The following is a 19832-nucleotide window of genomic DNA, read 5'->3' on the forward strand; positions in this document are numbered from 1 at the left end:
CACACACACACACACACACACACACACACACACACACACACACACACGAAGAAAATTGTTGTGTAATTTGTAATGTAATCTAGTACTGAAAACTCATTTCACTTCACACAAACAACATAAAGTTCATTGGATTTTATTGATGTACATCCATTTCGGTCGGACCTCAAAGACCCAGCGAAATGGACGATGCAGAAGTGGGAGGGGAGCGAGCTCCTGCGCTGGCGTGGCATAGAGGGAGGTTGGGCTCCGTTCATCTGCATGTACTGCAGTGACAGAGCCGGTTGAAAATCTGCAAACTTTCCTTTCCCCCTCATCCTCCTCCTGATCTAAAAAAAACAGGTGAGGGAGGTGTGTGTGCGTGGATCTGTAGCTAAACTCCAAGCCCACCCCCTTTTGAGCTGTCCAATCAAATGCGAAAGACTGAACTTAAATCCCTCTCGCAACTGTACACTGCTCGAATATTCCATTTCACTATCAATTCGTCAAAGTGCAGAAGCTTAAAACGCTGTGACTCTTGTTTCAAGAATATTGTCCATCAGTAATCCCACCAAACAATACAATCAGTGTACTACGAGTTAACGGGTTATAAATGGAAGGAAGGGAAAGTCCTTTCATTCATTACCTTTATGACCAGTGAATGAAATGTCTGCTCCCAAGAAACTTTTACAAAAAGCTAATTGTTTTGCCAAGTGAAATACTCCCATTCCAGTTGTTCAATGCAACATAGCAACAACCTGTGGCCTTACTTTATCCTTAAAACCATGATCATAGAAGTTAAGACATTTACTCTAAGGCAGGACTTTCTCCTCAGATGAAACTTAATCCATAATTCATACTGCGTGGGATGACAGTCGCATCAGATATTCCTTCTGAAGAAAACTTCAAGGCTGAAATCACAGTGCCAGACCATCCGAGTAAGATCTGCCCGATTGTGGATTTCTCATATGACCTTACAAAGTAAGGGGGAAAACCAGGCCACCTCCATCATTCCACGCTCACCTATGAGCCTGGAGAGCTCGCAGAGTCCCCAGGGGACGTAGACGGGCAGCACGGTGCCGTGGCTCTCCTGCAGGGCCAGGTTGGACAGGTGGTCGGAGAAGCGGCAGAGCTGCTGGGTGACGCTGGCGTTGCAGAGGTTCAGCATGATGTTGAGGCCCAGCGGCTTGAGGGACGGCAAGTGGCACTGCCAGGAGAGGTCGTCGAACTGGATGCTGGCTGGGTTCTGCTGGTCCTGCGACAGGCTCAGCATCTCCAGGTGGTAGTCGCACACAAAGTCGTCTGCCTCCGCCTCCGGGCAGCCCATCCCAAAGTCCTGGAGACAGACGGGGCAAACAACACAGCATGAGTCGTTAAGTCAAGTTAAGACGTTCCCTCTTCTTTCAGAACTATTCAATACACTTGTTTTTTTTTTGCCTGGTCATTGTCGCCTCCCTCGGTGTCGTGGCTGAAGCTCACGTTGGACCCCGAGTGGTGTTTGGTACGAGCGTGCGCAGACTGGCCGGAGCGCCGCAGCCGGGACGTGTCGGTGGAGTGGGCTGTGTCGTGTGACGTCTCGCTGGGCTCGGGGCCCTCCCCCAGCTGTGTGGAGGACTCTGCTGGCAGACAGAGCAGAGCTTCGGCCTCCTGGGCCTGTACAGCGGCGACACAACTAGTCAGCGATGGATACGATACTGCACATTATCAGCTGGGGAACTCCTGAATTTCAGTTGTCTCCAGTCAGTTTTTACTAAATTAAAATAACAACTCAAGCACAGTATCGCTTTCTCTTTTCAAACTTAACAATCCTTAGGCTGCTAGCGAGGCTAAAAAACGCCTGAGAAAACAAAAACACACACACACACCTCATCCCTGTCGTCATCTGTCTCCATTCGGCAGAAGGAGCTGACAGACAGGTCGTCTCCAAGATCGTCCTGGCTGATGTGAGGCGGCTCCACTCGTCCACTGAAGAACAGCACGGTCTCTGGACTGGGGTTAGGCCACGACAGGATGCCCTGCTTGTCCACACAACACAGCACCTACACACACACACACACACGCACACACAGAAGATTCACAACACACGTAAAATAGTTTGTGGATGTAGACGTATTAATAGTTTGTCCTTGGTCGTCGAGCAGCTACATTGTTGGAAATCCAACAGAACCCACTTTTAATGGGAACTAGCCGCAGTAGAAACATGTTGGGTTTGCATTAGCAGTAAACAGTGAGGCGGATATCAATGAGGTAAAATTACAAACGGTAATGCTGGAATCCTCGTGCATGTGGAGGCATTTTGAATACAGCGCCGGAATGGCGGACTCCACTTACAAGGTTATCTATTATATAGAGAGGTAATTGCAGAATGTGAACTGTGATAATTGTATTTATGGTTGGCATATGAACATTTAATGTTTGATTTCATGAAAATCGTTATATTATAACTTGAAGTATTGTTTTGTGCTAAACCGATCCACAGATCAAACAACATATAATTTTTCAAATTCCATGATCACCTCTATTGTACCGGGTGGTCAGAAATCTGAAGAGACAGACCTGGAGAAATAAATGCCAAACTAACTGCATAGCTAGATAGTAAGTTAGTGAGAAAATATGTTTTGTTTTGTCAAGCAGGACAATTAACCCTTTAAGCTTAGCAACTGTATAGCTCTGAACGGGGACCAGCAGAATTTGGAAAAACATCCTTTTGTGATTATACTTGGTACAACCTTATGGTGCTAAATGTACACAATCAATGTGGACCTGGTGTTAAGGTTACATGAAATAATCCCAAGTGAAAATTTTCAATCAGATATTTTCCCCAAATCTCACCCATAATACTCACAGTGACAGATCCCAGAGTGTGTAAAAGGCTGGAAGTATAACAGAGTGTCTGAGACTCTCCCTTCAGGACGCCAACCAGGTGTCTCCACACACAACGCAGCAACTCCTGCACGCACACACACACACACACACACACACACACACACACACGTAAAAATTAAGTTAGAAAACTGCTTTCTACAACATAGTACAGGAAATGGAAATTGAACAGTCATAAATATAGTGATTCAGTTTTGAAAATGAACAATTAAAAAAATTGCAAAAACAAGCAAATTGAGTAAACAGCTGAGCCTAAAAGCCCCACAGCAGCTGTAAAACAAAGAAGCCCGAGTGAGCTCTGTGATCGGGCTGTAAAGAAAGAAAGAGGAGAAAGATTCTATACTACAACGCTAGAGGCAAAGGCGAGGAGGTGAAGCCTAGTGCAAGATGCAGCATTTTGTGAGCGGATCCATGCAGATTTCGATTCTTTTGGGTGGAATCCAAGAGGACTGGTTCAGCGAGGGACAAACTGAAAACAATCACAAATGGCCCTTCCTTGCCTCCTCTCTTTAGCAGACGTCCTCTAAAATGAGCTATCCGCCTCTCTGGCCAAGGGCTGGTAACTAAGGAAACATGTACATAGGGACGTAATACAAAGCCACTATCTGTATTCAACAGTTCCTGTTTGTACTGTAAACATGGATGTACAGACAACAATCACCTGGATTACTTTGGGACTGACACATGTTTGAATCTGATGACGTCAAGAGTAGATTTGATTTATTCTGAATGGACATTGTGTGGAGCTTTTTTCCTATCTTTATTCAAGAACGTGGTCTTTCAATTTGAGAGCGTGACTTATCGATTTCACCGTCACATTTTAATGCTTTCCATCAAAATTATGTCCTTGCTCTCAAACAGCCCCTGCTTGTGCTTAGATTTGCTCTGCTTCTGCTCCAACTGTACTGCACTCAGATATATTGTTGCTTGCACAGACACGCAACGAGGAAGGGATCATTTCATTGGTCAACACTAAACCAGGCATTCTATTGGTTAAGAGTTTGTCAGTTTATTGCACAAAAATCCACAGAAATCTGAGAGCAGATGTTTCACAACTGCACAGGAGCAGTCTGGTTTTGAGAACAGGCGTACAGTCTGAACAGGCAGAGCAAATGTAAGCGCAAGCAGGGGCTGTTTGAGTGCAAGGACAGGTTTTAAGGGAAAGCATCACAAAATCTGAACCTGTAATCAACAAGTTATGCTCTCACATTGAAGGACCACGCTCTTGAACGAAGAAAGGAAGAAAGCTCCATAGCACTGTCTACACACCGATGTCCCTTAAAGGAGCAACTTTTGCTGATTCTGAGATTACTGCAGAAACAGTAGTACCTCTGTTAAGTGTGCATGAATTGTTCATATCCCAAACATATTCAGTTACATCCCTAATATACATACATAAGGCCAAAAATATTTTTTAACCAGCTGAAATCATCCATGTTAAATCACACAGCAGCAAATTCCTCAATCATTGAACTTCAGGAGCATGTTGGATGCGATTGGCTCTGCCCAGTCAGTGTGTCCAGCAGGGACAGTTTAAAATAGGTAGGGATCAAAAATCACAATATCTTAAAGAAGGCCGACAGCCAGTGCGGTGAGTGAATATTAGGAATTGATCTGCCAAATACAGATTTCATCCGCATTTGATGCTGTGACCAAGTCAATAATATTTTCAGAATAATTCCAAAGGAGATAAGGAAGGAACACAAACCCTAAAGAATTACTAGCATAGAGCCATATTGGGGCTGATTTCCAGTCCTGCAGTGCAGGCAGACAAGCAGAGGTGGAAGTCCCTCTCCGGATCATCTCTTCTCTATATCTTACACTTGATATGCATTCATTTCGGGGCAATGCCAAAGCCAGAGACAAAACACTAAATGGTTTCAGAAAGACAGATCGGTGGTAATCTGCTGATTCGTTTGTTTTCCATCGAGTACTAAGCCAGGCAACAATGGAGGACAGGGATTGGGTTTTGGTCAGGAACTGTGTGAGGTCGTGGGAATTGAAGTTGTATTCATGAGGTGAGAAAATGATTCTAAAAGAGAAAGGATTGACCGTTGAGATGAGACATCGTGGTGGCCATTCGTCCGATAAATCAAAAACAAACGTAAATCAAAGGGCCACTAACGCACCTTTAGTTTGTGGTTTACGCAGGATAAAGAATGGATTGTCCATACAGGATTCTGTTCCTCATTACTTATTTATTAACTAGTCAAAACAAACAAAAGAATAAAGGAACACCATAGGCCCACCCTGGTGCATGCTGGTCCTGTACCCTACTCCTGTATATAACCACAGGTGCCCACAGTGTTACCCAATTCATAAACTAACCAAAAAACTAACTATACTTAAATGACTATCAGAAGAAAAAGGTATCTTACTATATCCCAAAAATCTAACCTAAATAAGCAAACATCTAGAATAACTAAACAATACTATTTATGAATAAAATAACTAAATACTAAAATCAAACAAATAGCTCCTGCAAACATGCAAACAAGATGACTGGAGGCATGGGCGTAAACCTGCATCCAGAGGAGCTCGGTCAAGTCGTGTTGACTGATAATCGACAGATGGAAGAGCGACCAAAAACCAAAGAGTCAAAGGAGAGAAAACATGTTGTGCGAGATGAATGAAAAAAAGGTAGTGAACACATCGAGAGTCAGAGAGGTGGTCTGATCAGAAGATGCCCATGAAGACGTCCATGGGGAAGATTTAAAGATGTAATGGAGATGGAGGGGTGAGGGTGGTGGTGGTAGGGGTAGCGAGGGCTGTGTACAGGAGGAGGATGGGGGGGGGGGGGTTCCAGAGAGGGAGTTGCAAAGGGCAAGGACAGCAAGCGAGTGAAGACAGGCGGATTCAGGTATAGTTGGGAGCCAAGCGAGTGAAGGGAGGGGAGAGCGAGACAGCGAGAGGTTATACCTGGGAGGAAACCACTTCGGTGTAGCTGCTGAGAGTATCCTCAGAGAACTTAGCAAGCTGGGGTGAGAGAAGAGTCTAGTTAAAACACAGAGGGAGGCCTTCGCTGTGTCTCCTCTGTGTGTGTCTCCTCTGTGTGTGTGTGTGTGTGTGTTAGACTGATGTAGGTTTCAAGATCACTATAACTATTTCTGAATGGAAGGTGCCAGTAGCCAACATGGACAAACAGTCAGTAAATATTTGGACTCAGATATTTTCGTTCTTTCGTCTCAAACCCAAAGGATTTGAATGAAAGGGAAATGATCACAAAAACACAGTAAAAACTGGGCGGTAGTTGGCCACCGACACTGGTGATTTAACTAAACTAAGATATATTCCCCGTATTTAAATGGGGGCACTCCGAAACTTTACTCATCTTGAGGAGTGTTACTCAAAACGTGAAAACAGCTGTCCTCTAAGGATCTGGAAGAGCTTCATCAAGTCGGAGATTTGGGGTTTTGAGTTGAAATGCTTTGAATAAGGGTCCGAGACATCAAGAGGATCGTAGTATATTCCTTAGTGATGCTCTATAAGGCCTGTATTGCACACTGCATCAATATTTGCTGGTTTTGGGGGCAGTCTGGTCTTCAGTAAATTGAATGGATCCTGTAGTAAACTGAAGTCAAGTGACTGACTTGGGCTGTCAGGTCTGCTCCTAAAGACTTCTTGGTAGATTTGTCTATCAGTATAGGATCATTGGGCATGCAGGAAGTGACATAAGAACACGTTTCCCCTTATTTTTGTTTGTATCCATGATTTGTTCTTATTCTGTGAGTACCCTTTGAATTGTGGGATTCAACGTTTTCTTCTTTATGTTCTTCTCTCAGTGTGTTGATTTGGAATGAGCAATGAGTCCGAGAGACTGATTAAGACCGACTGTCACATTTACAAATGTAATGTTTATTGTGCTATTCATTATCATGCTGTTTTATAGCATACCGTAAGAGTAGGGCTGCATAAGTTAAGTACAATTTGATTTGTATTTGGCTTCTTGCAGATGCACCGTGAATAAGGACCAGTCTAATGTTGATGCAAAGTTTTGGACATTAGCAGGAATGTAGCACAACATTGAAGTGAAAGCAGTGCTCTGTTCGTTCAAATGTCAAGGTGCAAAAAAAAATAGTTTGTCCCTTAAAATAATCAAATAATCATGATAAATAATCGTGTACTGTTGGCACCGACCTTCTAAAATCAAACGAGGACATCAGTCTAACCCCACAGTGTGTGTGTGTGTGTGTGTGTGTGTGTGTGTGTGTGTGTATGCGTGTAGATATTAGTTAGAACACACATCCTCCATGTTAGAAACTAAAGCGGCCTTTTCTGTCAGTGCACACATTTGTAACTTTGGTTGTTTGTGTGTGTGTCCCTCACCAGACCAGCTGGCGATGCGCGGCTGAACTCGGCGAGCACCCTGGCCTCTCCAAAGGCATTCAGCAGCACCCACATGACAGGGAAGAGCAAGGGCAGGATGGGCAGAACACCCATTAACTGAAAATACATTTCACACACTTACTCGTCTGTATAATTCAAATATCAGCTGGTTGACTGTGTCCATACACACATTACTAATGTAAACCAAGACAAGTACAGACTCCAGTCTTTGTAAGTCGCACTTTCATAGTTTTGAATGATTGTACCTGAAGTTGAAAGAAATTGTAGCAGGGTGGGGTGAGGCTGGGTGCATCACAAAAATAGCGAACAGTGTTCACTACCAGGAATGCCACCTAGAGGGAGAGATCATTAAGATACCAGGTGAGGACATTACACCTGGTTTTAAGTAGAGAAGAAGGGATTCCGAATACATTGCAGAGTCAATTAAGAAACTCTTATCTTCATTGCTCACCAGAACAACGGGACAGACTAACTTGGTGATAACCAACTGCACTGTGAACCTCTCATTATCTAGCACTGTGATCGGTCGAGCCAACGCCAACTCCAAACTGTTCCTGTTAGTAGAAAAGAAGACAAGGGAAGAAAACATTATTTTTATTAAAGTTAAATACACTATTTGGTTTTCTGTCATCCTCATAAGGAACTGACAACATCTAGGTGTTGCTGTCGAGTGCCTTAACTCTAGTAAAAGAACTAGAGACTCACTTTTAACCAGAAGAAAAAATGTTTTCATTTTATGGAATCATGAAGCATCCTGTATTTGCATTTCATATATATGAAATATATTGAGATATTATGGAGATTGTGTTATCTTTGTACACCCTGTGTGCAAACCACAAGCCAAACTAACTTTAATGATGTGCGGCAGTCGTTGTATTTAGGAGACATTGGCGATTGCAAAAGACAGCAATTAATAAGAGGAGCATGGAATTTTTTTATTTTTTAAATCACTTGCCTCTTATAAATAACTTAATGAATAAAAGCCATACAAACCATTTCCGGTTCCCTACCTGACTATGTCCAGTACTGGAGTGCGGACCACTCTGAAGAGACGGTGTTGCTGGGGGCTCTGTGGGCCTCTCTTCTCATCGGCCCGTGGGGAAGGAGGAGGGGAGAATGGGGGGAATAAATCTCCTGGCTCCAACACAATGTGCTCATCATCCTGAGGAGACATGAACAGATTACGCTGGTCACAAGATCTATTCTTAGTGTATTCTGTACCAACGGATCAACGGTCCACACCAGCACTGAGTTCTTTGGAGGGTTTTCGGTAGGGGTGGGGAAAAAAATCGATACAGCATAGTATCGCGATATTTTGCGTGGCGATATTGTATCGATACACGGATGCCAACTATCGATCTTTTATTATATAAACTATTAAAAAAAAAAAAATTACTAGAAAAATCAAATCAATTGCTTTTTCAGTCCACTAGATGGTGCAGAGTTGTTTTCTGGTGAGGTCAAGAAAGGTCCCCGGGTCAGCGTGATTGGTAGGAAGTTGGTCAAAACAAAGATAGAGACATCTGGCCTCACAACGGGGTTAAATCTGCCAACAGTAGCCAGGCTCATGGGGAGAGTGCAGCGCATAACTGTCTCTCTGCCCTTGACGTCCACGCATCGCAAGTTATACTGAGTTATATAACTCTTATATCCTACTTATATAAGTTATAGTTCATATACTGAGTCCACACGTTTGCATTTAGTTAAGTTGGACTATGTAGTAATGCATTCATTTTGTCAGGTTCATGCAACATTTATGACATTGTTGGTCAGTCTGTCTGCTTGACAGTCCTATTTTGCTGCAATAAAAATGATTGAAGTGAGATGAACAGACTGAAAACTTTATCTTATTAGATAAAACATGTTGACACAGTTTTCCTTTGGGGACATAATTTGAAGTTGAAAAAAGTAATAAATGGCAATATAGGCCTATGTTATCGCAATACTCAGAATATCTCAGTATCGTGATAATATCACAGTATCGTGATAATATCGTATCGCGGGATCTCTGGTGATTCCCACCCCTAGTTTTCGGATAACAGTGCTTTGGGCGGCTCTGAGAGTGCTTCTATCCGTACTAACATCTGTTAAAGCCAAGTCATACTTCAGTACGAGACTTGCCACAAAACAAGCTTTCAGGTGCATTACTTACAGGTATTTGAGATGTTCTGTTCAATATTATGAATAATTATACTATATTATTTAATATTTCCATTGAAACATTACATGAAATGGCCCAAAGTGCTGCCTAACTGAATTATTTGAATGGTGCGTGGTAGTTACAGGATTTGCAGTTTCGGGTCGGGCTGTGGATCTTGTGAAACTGGATGTCACTTGTTTGAATCCTACTTAATGGACAGGGACTATTTTGTGTTTATAGGTAATTACAAATCTAAGCAAACAAATGACATGTGGAGTTCCCCAAGGCTCCATTCTGGCTCCTCATCTGTTTAACATCTACATCAGAGGTAGCCAACATGGTCCACATGAGTCGCCTGCAAGGCATGTTCTAAAAATAGCACAAGTCACCATGGAGCTCCGTCTAAATATTTTAGTTGCTGTTCATTTTTAATCCAAAACGCTTGCATTATTGTAGATTTTAAAATGACAATATTTCTTGTCATAAGAGAGTCGGGTACCCAGAGGCGCACGGCGGACAGCCAGGAAGAGGCTGCCGTACCGCACTAGGTTTTCAGGTTCCGAATGCCGGGCGCTTCCCGTTGGCGGGGGTAAAGGCGAGGCAACGCAATCCGACCGAAAAGCGCCAGACTAGAGGTTTGAACGCGGGCGCCCGAAGATACTCGCGCACCTCGGAGGGTTGGATCCCCCCCCCCCCCCGGCTATAGACGAGACTTTTTACTAGTTTCTTCATGGAGAAAAAGGTACCATTACAAATGGTGGTGACAACAGACGGGGCTCCCGCCATGACGGGCCGGCATGCAGGCTTCATTGCGCAATGTAAAGGTGACCCAGACTTCCCAAAATGTCTACATTACCACTGCATCATTCACCAGCAGGCGCTATGTGCAAAAGTAACCGGCTTTGATCATGTGATGACTCCTGTCGTGAATATCATAAATGTCATCCGCTCCAAAGCCAAACACAGGATATTCATAACTGATGATTTGTATAAACATGGGACAGAGTTGATTTGTTGATCATGATTTGTTCAAAACTATTACAAAAGTGGTGGTTAGTACAAACGAGACATGATTTGAAGATATGACAGTTAATGATTTCATAAAAAATGTTAGAAGTGATAATTTTTACAAAAATATAACAGGTGTGATTTTGAACTAAATGCTACAAATGTGCTTATTCATACAAAACTGTCAAGAAAGATATTTACTAAAATATCAGAGATGTGATACCTCTGACTTTCAAATGTTGAAACAAGAACAGAAATAAATGTTTAAATATATCTGTGTTTCCCACCATCATGTTGTGGAAATCATTGTTAATAATGATGAGGAATAATTAACATTGACATGTGATCAGACAGTCTCTTCACACATATTATTATTATTAAAAGTTATCTGTGCAACTTTGTTATTCAGGAAGTTTGTATCAAACAAGTAGCCCTTCGTACTACTCGGTACCCTCTGAAATGCTATGGTACAGAAAAAAAACGTTCAAATGTTCCCCTCTCCTCCATATCAGTATGTGATCAGCTTCATCCCACACAATGAGGCCCGTCTGTTTCATTATTAACCAACGTCAATGCGGCTATACAGCAAACACCACATCCTGCTGCAGGGCTTCATATGAACCCAGCATGGTTTCAGTGCCAAAGACAGTGGTTGAACACCATGTTCACCATTGAAAATTGCACTTGTATAGAGATCTGTGATGATGATATAGACTGTGTTGTGTGAACAAATAAACATTAACCGATTCTGGGTCAGTGGAAACTTTCTATTATCTATGTACCACTTCGGGCAGGATGAATGCATTTACGTGCTAGCAGGACCCAGAATAGTGAGTTTTTTCTGCCCTCCAGTCTGTTAGAAGCTGTGACGTCGGCTGTAGGACCTCAGTACAGCGTCGTGAGTGGTGTGTGTTAGTGTGATAGTATTGGACCAATAACAAAACATGGATTTCTGTACCAGTTCTGGTATTTGGTAACTTAAAATTCAAAAAGAACATCTAGAGTAAATAACTGATACCTTTGAATTTCTTATTTCCCAAGAGATATATTTATATTTCATGAATCAAAGTTCAGCTCGGTCTAACAAAGGGTCATGCCGGTATACACTTCTGGATTGAGAAAAACTTCAAGTGAAATATAAATTAAGGGAGGTTGAATAAAAGGTGTATTAAAAAAAAAAAAAAAAAGGTATAAAAATATCAGTATTCAAGCTAATTTCAATATGACCAGAGGTGTATTGACAATGTGCAAGAGGAGCTTGTGAGTAGCTGCAGTGGAATCATTTATATTAATCCAACACAAAACATTCTGCACATTTTACCACTGCATCTCAATACACGTGTGCGTGTGTGTGTGTGTGTGTCTACGCACAGGCTGACCTTAATGCCTCTGAGGGAGACAAATGCCTCCTGGCCGGGTCTCAGAGCAATGACGTCTCCTTCCACAAGCAGACTGATGGGAAGGTTAACCAACTGGGAGTCCCGGTAGGTCCAGTGAAGGGACCACGATGTGGACGACGGTGTGTACAGATCCGGGTACAGAGATGGAGACCAGCGCGCTTCACCCACGCACCCCGACAGGTAGTCTGGAGTGACAGGCATAGACAGTGAGTAAGCCGTTAGAGGGAGGAATTCATTCACTCATTTATAAACCCATGGACTTTTAAAGGCTGTATGCGCTCCAACAAGATTTATGTTCAAAACTGTCTGCACATTCAAAACATATCCCACATCTGTGTTCTCTAAGGAAAAAAAAAAAAAAAGAAATATTACAAGAATAAAGTCGTAATTTAATGAGAATGAATTCATAGCATAATATAAACAAAAATTATTTTATTGCATCACAGAGAGGACACGTTTACTTTAAGTGAAAAACAAAACAAACATTCTAAGTAAGATAATCATAAAAGGTCCCCAAAGAATAAAAAAAAGCAACATTGTTATTAATTCTTAAATATTAAGGCTCCATTTTTCCCTTCTCTACATGAGAGTGAGCTAGACAGCAGTCCCTCGTGAGGATATTCACAATCATCCTGATGGAAAATCACCAGATCAACTTATTGAGTCATACTTATTGACTTATGTTTTCTATTGCGATCCACGATAAAATCCTACATCGTCCCATCCCTAATCATGATTACATCCACTAATGATTATTTTGGACGGCGGTGTGGTACTAAATAAATGAATAATACAAGAGTAGTTGTAAACGTATACAGTACAGTTAAATGAAGAAGAGAAGCGCAACAGATAAACGGGGATCATCTTGTGCAGGAAACACAAACGCCATGATTCAAGTCAACAAGCCCGACTCACCGCTGAGCTGTGCGATGATGCCGTTGAGGCGGCGGACCATCTCGCTCCTCTTCAGCCGCTCCTGACGTCCAACCAGCAGCAGGTTCAGCACGAAGAGAAGAAGGAGGGCTGCAGCGTTCACCAGCTCGATACCAGAGCTGTGGAGGAGCAAATTAAATGTGACCAATTACAAAGAAATTCAAGAATTCACTCTTCAGCAGACTTAGAGACACATTTCTAAATTATCTTAAAAATGTATCTCATATAAAAATGAAATAATGTGAACAGATATTTCCTTTCACTCAGCAAATATATCCACATTAAAACCAAATATTGCCATTTTAAATGGTCAGTCAGTTTTGATGAGTTAGTAAACGTATTCAATGAAACTGTATTAGACAGAAAGGAGAACAGTCCAGGCTAGTTCGCTTGACACACAGCAAGAATGACAGCTGGGGTTTCTGTCGCTGCCGATTCATCACAACTTCTCACTTCTCTTTTCGTGTGAATGATACAGTGGGCAAGTAGATGAGCAGCACTGAGACAGACACAGAGAACTCCTTGGCTTGTTCTTTCTGTTTGGCATCAGAATTTAATAAATGGCACTGAATGAATTCCAAGACTTTCAGATTTTGTCTAAGCCTAGATGTTCCTGAAAAGAACTGCTCCAACGATGGTGGTGCAACTGCCTCAGACACGCTGTTGGTGGTGGGGAAATTACGGACAGGGCAATGCCTTCTTCACCTAAGCATTGGAAAACAGATCTTATTAACGCTGAGCGCACAATATCATGGGCCGTGGTCGCACTTGTCTTTTTCACTGCAACTGTTGTGATCGAACGCGCCAGATCCAAACGCGGCTGTGTCTGCGTATGCTTGTCCTCACTTCAATGTGATCTGCCTGAAAGTGCCGGATAGTGATCGAGTACATTTTGTGGTCAAAGAGCAGCTGTGCAAAGGTGGACACATTTTATTTCATATAAATCCTTCACAATAAAAGTTATTTTTGCAGCTTACTCTTCCTCCCTGCAGTATTAGTAAACTTGTTAATATTGAAGAAAAGCCGTCAACAAAGCTCTATTTTGGTGTCAAACATTTTCCTATAAATTCTTCACAATAAAAGTTCCCCGTTACATTGTTATTTAAAAGCTTTTATTTTGAAGCAGCAAAATCAGGAGACGTCGGGTTTTCATCAGCGTTCAAACAGCAGTCTGGTTCTCCTCCTCTCCTCCCTTTGCTCTGCTCTGCTCTGCTCTGGAGAGAAACTCCCGAGTGGGAGGAAGATGATGAGACATACGTTTGATAGCCCACCTTGGCATGCGGTCTGGCTCATCGCACCTCAGATCGAACAGACTTGACAGTTAATGCGTCCTGGCCCGATTCGGATCACAAAAATGGCATTGAAAAGACAAAAGTGTAACCGCAGCGACAGATGTTTCAGAACAGGACGGTTCAGCTGAAAGAGGACCACCTACCTGCCCCTTGGCTGGCTGCCGTGGCAACAGAGGAGTCCCAGCACCACCAGCAGAGTGAGGGCAGCTCCCGGCCAATGGAGACAGGAGTGACGGTTGCCATGGTAAAGGAAGCTATTCACGCAGTGTTCCTATGAAAACATGAGCAAAACAATACGCAGTGGGTTATGTAAGGCACTCAACAAGTGACGGCTATATTTAAAGGATGATCGAGGAACAGTGTTGCCATAGTGGATTGAATCGAGGCCGTGTGGAAAACTTTATGTTTTCACACTCATGAGGTCAAAACATCCTCACGTGATGTCATGATGATGAAACTAACTTTGCTGATTTGGGTTTAGATTTATTCATCAGATTATTTTAAGATCTGGGTAAAGGTTTAAGTTCAGGGAGTGACTGTACTTAACGATGTGAATGTAGAAGCGTGTATGTGCACCTGTGCAGAGGATCGCCTGCGCTCAGGCCTTTGATGCTGCTCCAGCAGGCCGCTGAGCTGGTCCCGCAGCTTTGCCAGAGCCTGGCCAGTGGACAGGCCCAGAGTCACAGCGTCCTCCTCCTGCAGGGACACAGAGGACAGCCCTTTCAGTATCAAAACTCACCCATCCAGAAAACAAGAGGCATGAAAGATTTGGCAAAATACAATAAACCGGATTTGAAGACTTGGGCCCAATGCCAAAGTCCCCCTTAAGGTCTTGAACCCTGAACCCTGAGGGACTTATCTGACGTCCCCTGTTAAATGGTCGAGTGTGAGAGACTGTAAGGGCTTGAAATGGTGTGAATACGAATGAGACATATCAGCTATGTTGACAACGTCATATCATGTTATGTACAATCGTGGGTATTTTAGATTTTTTACTGCCGGATTTGAACGTCTTCCAAGTTCTTTGCTCACGAGATGAGTTATTTGTCAAATAATCTATTTACTCGTTTTTGTCAAAACAGCTTCAATAACAAAATGAAAAGAAATGTGTATTATAAGCTCTGCTTGCAGTTTTTATGTTCCAGCTTTCATCCCTAATGTTTATCTGTAAATGTAATATTCCAGGCTCAAAACCCATGTGCCGTCCTCTTTATTTTACTTCTCCATGCTTCCACTGGTAACCCCGTGATTAATGTCACATTGCTATGAATTGTGGGTAATTCCCTCAGGCAAGGCCTGTAGAAATGCAGACTTATGGAGAGTGTTCATAAAAGGCTCAAAATGTCTGTGAGAGAGCCCTCAGACACTCGACCATGAGACAGCCCTAAACCTGGACTTTGGGGGAGCGAGCGTCAAAGTTTGTGAGTGTGGAGATTTGGATTGAGCCTTGATATCAGATTATGTCTTTGAATAATTAAATAATGATAATTTCCCCAAAATGTTCACAGCATTACTCTATGACCTGGGACACTGGCACAAGCCATTCTTGCATAACGGGCTGCCCTATTATACAAGAATCAAAAATATGATTATGTTGGTCAATGTTGAGATAATTTAACATGATCACTCACTTTCTTACAGTTTAAATTTAATCATAAACCCATTGGTTGTATACTGTAGATATGAATGGCGATGACACAGATAAAAAAGACAAACCCACAAGGCGTGGTAAACAAGACTGGGTCCGGGGGTGCTGGTTCATCCCTAACCCACCGAGCAGGGCAAAAGCGCACCATCATTGCAAAGCGGAACGCAGCACAATAATCTTGATTATCTTGTTTTCATAATCATTTGAAGGCAAAAATCAGAATTGAATAAAATTGGATTAATCGCCCAGTCATAGACAGCGGTGTGTATTCAGGGTTTCTGCAGGGTTCACCAACATTTTTACTGTTCAGAAACTAATAAACGCTTTAGGGCGGACCTTTTTACTATTTTGGATTTGGTGTGGTCTGAAGCCTTTTTCCAAGTTTTCTCTGAGTGGAGGCCCACAGTCTCAGATTTGAAAAGCTCTTAACTAGTGGACTAGTGGTGGAGGGACCACCAACCCAGGAGCAGACGAGGCAGAGCTCCACTCTGCTGGAGCAGCCTCGGGCCACATCTGGACTACGGTGTCTTGCAGCGGTCCGACTTGCTGCTGCAGTCCGCTCACCCGGGACTGGATCCCAATATGTGCGACTGACTGTTGCGCACCTCGTTGGACTGACAGACTCCCAGTGTCACATAACGTTCATCAAAAGGTTCATCAAAGCCTGTGTTTAATGCTTAATTTTCCGTTGAACATAAGAAAGTACATATAATAAGTAGCCACCTAAAGTAAAATCAAATGACGCCCATAGTTTGTTTCCCCCCCTGTCCCCTCCAATTTTTTCCGTCACCAGCATCCACTGGTATTTCATTTTAGCGCTGCCTGCGGCGCATTGTTTCGCACAGCCCCTCCTTACCCTGCTCTGTTTATTTCTACAATTTCAACATAGACTTGTCGTTCAGGGGGAGGAGAAAAGGGGATGCGACACCTGGACGTGTCAGTAGTGAATTTCAGTGGCGGCCCGTGCATTTTATACCTGGGCCTTCACTGCTGTCCTGCAGCTGAAATACCACCTTATAACCACATGATGGCGCCACAGCTATTCATTTTTAAGGCTGTAACTATGTACATCTTCATATTAAACCGTTCTGTACGAGTCGTTTGAATAATGCTAGAGCATTTAGAAAATGCAAAAGCCTAAATTCAGGAAAATATAATGTTCTCAGCTGGTCTGGCTGTGGGATCCGCCATCATTCCTTAATGACAAGCCGCGACCCAAAGAGATTATCATAGGATTTTACTTTCACAACTTCAACGTTGAACGTACTGCTCTGAAATGTCTTTCCTCGTCTCAGCCCCCTGTGTCATGGTGTGTGGTACATCTCACTGGAGTCAGAATGCCCATATTTAATTGGCTGAGCTGCATCACGTGATGTGATTCACTACCCGGCAGCCTCTGCTGTTAAGTTTCGTTTCACGATAGTCACGTGCTCGCCCACTGACCAATCACAGCACACTCTGCACCTTGCGGCAGAGCTACACATGGACACTGAGCGGCATGTAATGCTGACGTCATTATAGGCCGGCTAGCAGGTGCTGACATGTCAAAGAATACGCCCAACATGTCAAACTAAAGATCTGATTGGTTGAAGACTATGACAATCAACAATATCGTCCCCATTCACTTAAACTGCACTGGATGCACTCCTGAGTGTGCAGGCCTGGGTCTCTGTTCTTACCTAGAGACACAGAGGTGAAATCTGATTGGATAAAAGCTCTACTTAAAACAAGCTGCACTGGAAGCAGAGCAACTGAGGAAGACAGTAGCTGTGCAATGAGAAAATAAGATAATGGGTAAAATATTTTTATAAATTACAATACATGTAGTGTATTTAAGAAAAATGATTAAATTATAAAATAGATATAGCTTTGTGATTCTGTTTAGGCCAGCAGAGAAGGCCTTGCAGGCCCGCCACTGGTGAGTTTACTGCGTCTTTTCTGACATTTCAGAGACGCTGGACGCTTACCTAGCAACATCCCATCAAAGAAACACAGCAATGCACTAGGGCTGGGCGGTATGACCAAAAATGCATATCACGGTATTTTGTAAGATTCTGGCGGTTTCACGGTATATCCCGTATTTTTTTTTTCATGTTAAAGGATTAATTAATTAATGCTGAAAAGAAACTTAAAGAAACTTTAAAGAAATTTAAAGAAGAAGAAGCCCCTCCATGTACAGCTTCTTATCACCGTCTACCAATGTACATTTATAAAAAATACCACACATATTACGGTAATCAGCATTGCATACGTGTCTGACCTAAATACCTTTTGTTGTTCAGTCTTTGTTCATCCTGCATCGCTCTTTTCTGTTCTTTAATGTAACGTTACTGAAGTCCCAGCTGTTAGCAGACTGTTGTTAGCGAGCTTTACCCAGCATGCAGTTCGGCGGGGAAATTTTATAAATGTACAATTATTAGTGCTACAAATTGTTTATCTGTCACAAACTGTTGTGTCGTGGTGTTTTGCCCTGTTAAAGAGCGTTAGTTGTGGGTTGTTAATTGTTGTTATAAAGTTATGACCATGACTAGGGTTCCCTCTCAATACAGATAAGGCAACTAGCTCCGACCGTAGCGCTCCCAGCGGCGAACAATATATTTTGCTGCCTGTTGAAGAGCGACAGAAGTTGTTCCGGCTGTATGACCGTATATGAAAAACTCGTATCATACGGGAAATTAAAACCGGTATACCGGTTGAACCGGTATATCGCCCAGCCCTACAATGCACCAAAAAAGACAGGGAAGAAAAAGTTTACAATGTTTACTGAGGTAATGAATCAAGAGAGAAGTAGTCATTTTCTCATAGACTGCTATACAATCAGAGGAGTCGCCCCCTGATGGCCAGTAGAGAGAATGCAGGTTGTAAGACACTTCCGCATCGGCTTCACTCGGCAGAACCGGAGGTTGCCCGCTGAATAAAACAATGAGCAGCTAATCCTCACATTGAAAAGTTGAACCCACAGAGTGTTTTGCATATTTTCCTTCCTTCCCTAAATGGCTCTAAATATTAAATCAGTTATCAAAAATCACATTCTATTACTTTTCCAACGATTGACAAATTGATTAATCAAGCGACACTGATGTCATTGCCTTCACAATCCTCTATACTGCGTAAAAAAAGAAGAGGATGTGTTAATAATAGAGAAAGGGAAACAGAGCCACATCTAATGTTGGCGGGAAAGCGACCTCTTCCCACTCTGCATGTCACTGTGAGGATGTGCGTGTTTCTGCAAAGGCCTGCGCATATGCCAACAGTAAGACAAACTCAAATATGAAAACTCACACAGGCACACATACACACAGGGTTCAGCTTTCAAGCTCTGCATCCCACACAGGCGAGCTATAAATATCTTTTCCCCAGAGGAACAAAGCCTCGACAGAAATCCTCCAGACAGACGCAAATACGCAGAGACTCGAAGAGCCCCAACGGCCTGAGAAGAACTGGGCATGCCCCTAACCTGGGAAGGATCTAGATTAACCTTGGATGCTCACCAACAAATCAGGAGCATTCTACCGACATGCAAACACTAATACTGACGCTACCAGACTTGCCATGAGTACAGTGCATCTGACTGACACTGTCGCTCACCCAAACAGGGAAATCAACAAGTCTTTCTGCGTTTCTTTAGCCTTCGCCGACGAGAATGTGTTCAAGCTACACGGAAACGAGCAAGACAACTTACACTGCTCTTCTTCCTGAGGAAGATCCCTTCTCCCATTCTCAACACCATGACGGCCCTGCTCTGCTCCGCTCCACTGAAATCTGCATCACTGCTGCTGGGCTACGAGGGGCAATCTCCAGCGTCTGCCGTGCTTACGTGACGAGAATCGTTGCCGTTTCAGAGACTAGTTCTCGAGGCGTGAACGAGGTCCTGACTGGATGCCGCACGTGTCTGCGGTCGGGAGAGAGCTGGAGATGCTGCAAGACCTCACCCTGATTTCCCTCGTCACCGGGGCCGCAGACTACGAGAGCCCAGCATCGGTGCACGCTGCCAGCTGGGCTCTGATTCAAAAGTCTGGGTGCCTCTCTGGCATCGACCGAGCCTCGCTCAGTTTAACTCAGTTCAGCAGCTGGCTGGGATACTAAGCAGCAAAACCCCGACTACAGAGGGGGGGGGGGAGGCCAGACATAGTGTGCTTGTGTGTGTGTGTGTGTGGTGGGGCTGAGGGGGGGGGGGGGGGGCGTGTTTTGTGTGTGGAACGCAA

General features: G+C 43.3%; 1 protein-coding gene across 4 annotated transcripts in view; it reads right to left on the minus strand.

The window, feature by feature from the left end:
• The window catches only part of tmem94 (transmembrane protein 94), a 37966-nt gene that overhangs the window by 13337 nt on the left and 4797 nt on the right, over window positions 1-19832 (minus strand). For 2 of the 4 annotated variants that reach the window (XM_031843138.1, XM_031843137.1), the window contains exons 3-15: window positions 14556-14675; window positions 14123-14250; window positions 12670-12806; window positions 11734-11939; window positions 8217-8368; window positions 7658-7760; window positions 7452-7538; window positions 7186-7302; window positions 5779-5835; window positions 2822-2926; window positions 1842-2015; window positions 1414-1629; window positions 1000-1312 (exon numbers count right to left, since the gene is read on the minus strand). In XM_031843138.1, the coding sequence (XP_031698998.1) occupies window positions 1000-1312; window positions 1414-1629; window positions 1842-2015; window positions 2822-2926; window positions 5779-5835; window positions 7186-7302; window positions 7452-7538; window positions 7658-7760; window positions 8217-8368; window positions 11734-11939; window positions 12670-12806; window positions 14123-14250; window positions 14556-14675 (1915 nt within the window). Of the gene's footprint in view, window positions 1-999; window positions 1313-1413; window positions 1630-1841; window positions 2016-2821; window positions 2927-5778; window positions 5836-7185; window positions 7303-7451; window positions 7539-7657; window positions 7761-8216; window positions 8369-11733; window positions 11940-12669; window positions 12807-14122; window positions 14251-14555; window positions 14676-19309; window positions 19689-19832 lie in introns of those variants that run through there. The other 2 variants (XM_031843136.1, XM_031843139.1) reach the window with 2 other exon arrangements.

The sequence above is a fragment of the Anarrhichthys ocellatus genome, unplaced genomic scaffold, assembly GCF_004355925.1.
Source record: "Anarrhichthys ocellatus isolate YVR2014 unplaced genomic scaffold, GSC_Weel_1.0 scaffold4, whole genome shotgun sequence".
Classification (NCBI taxonomy): Eukaryota; Metazoa; Chordata; class Actinopteri; order Perciformes; family Anarhichadidae; genus Anarrhichthys; species Anarrhichthys ocellatus.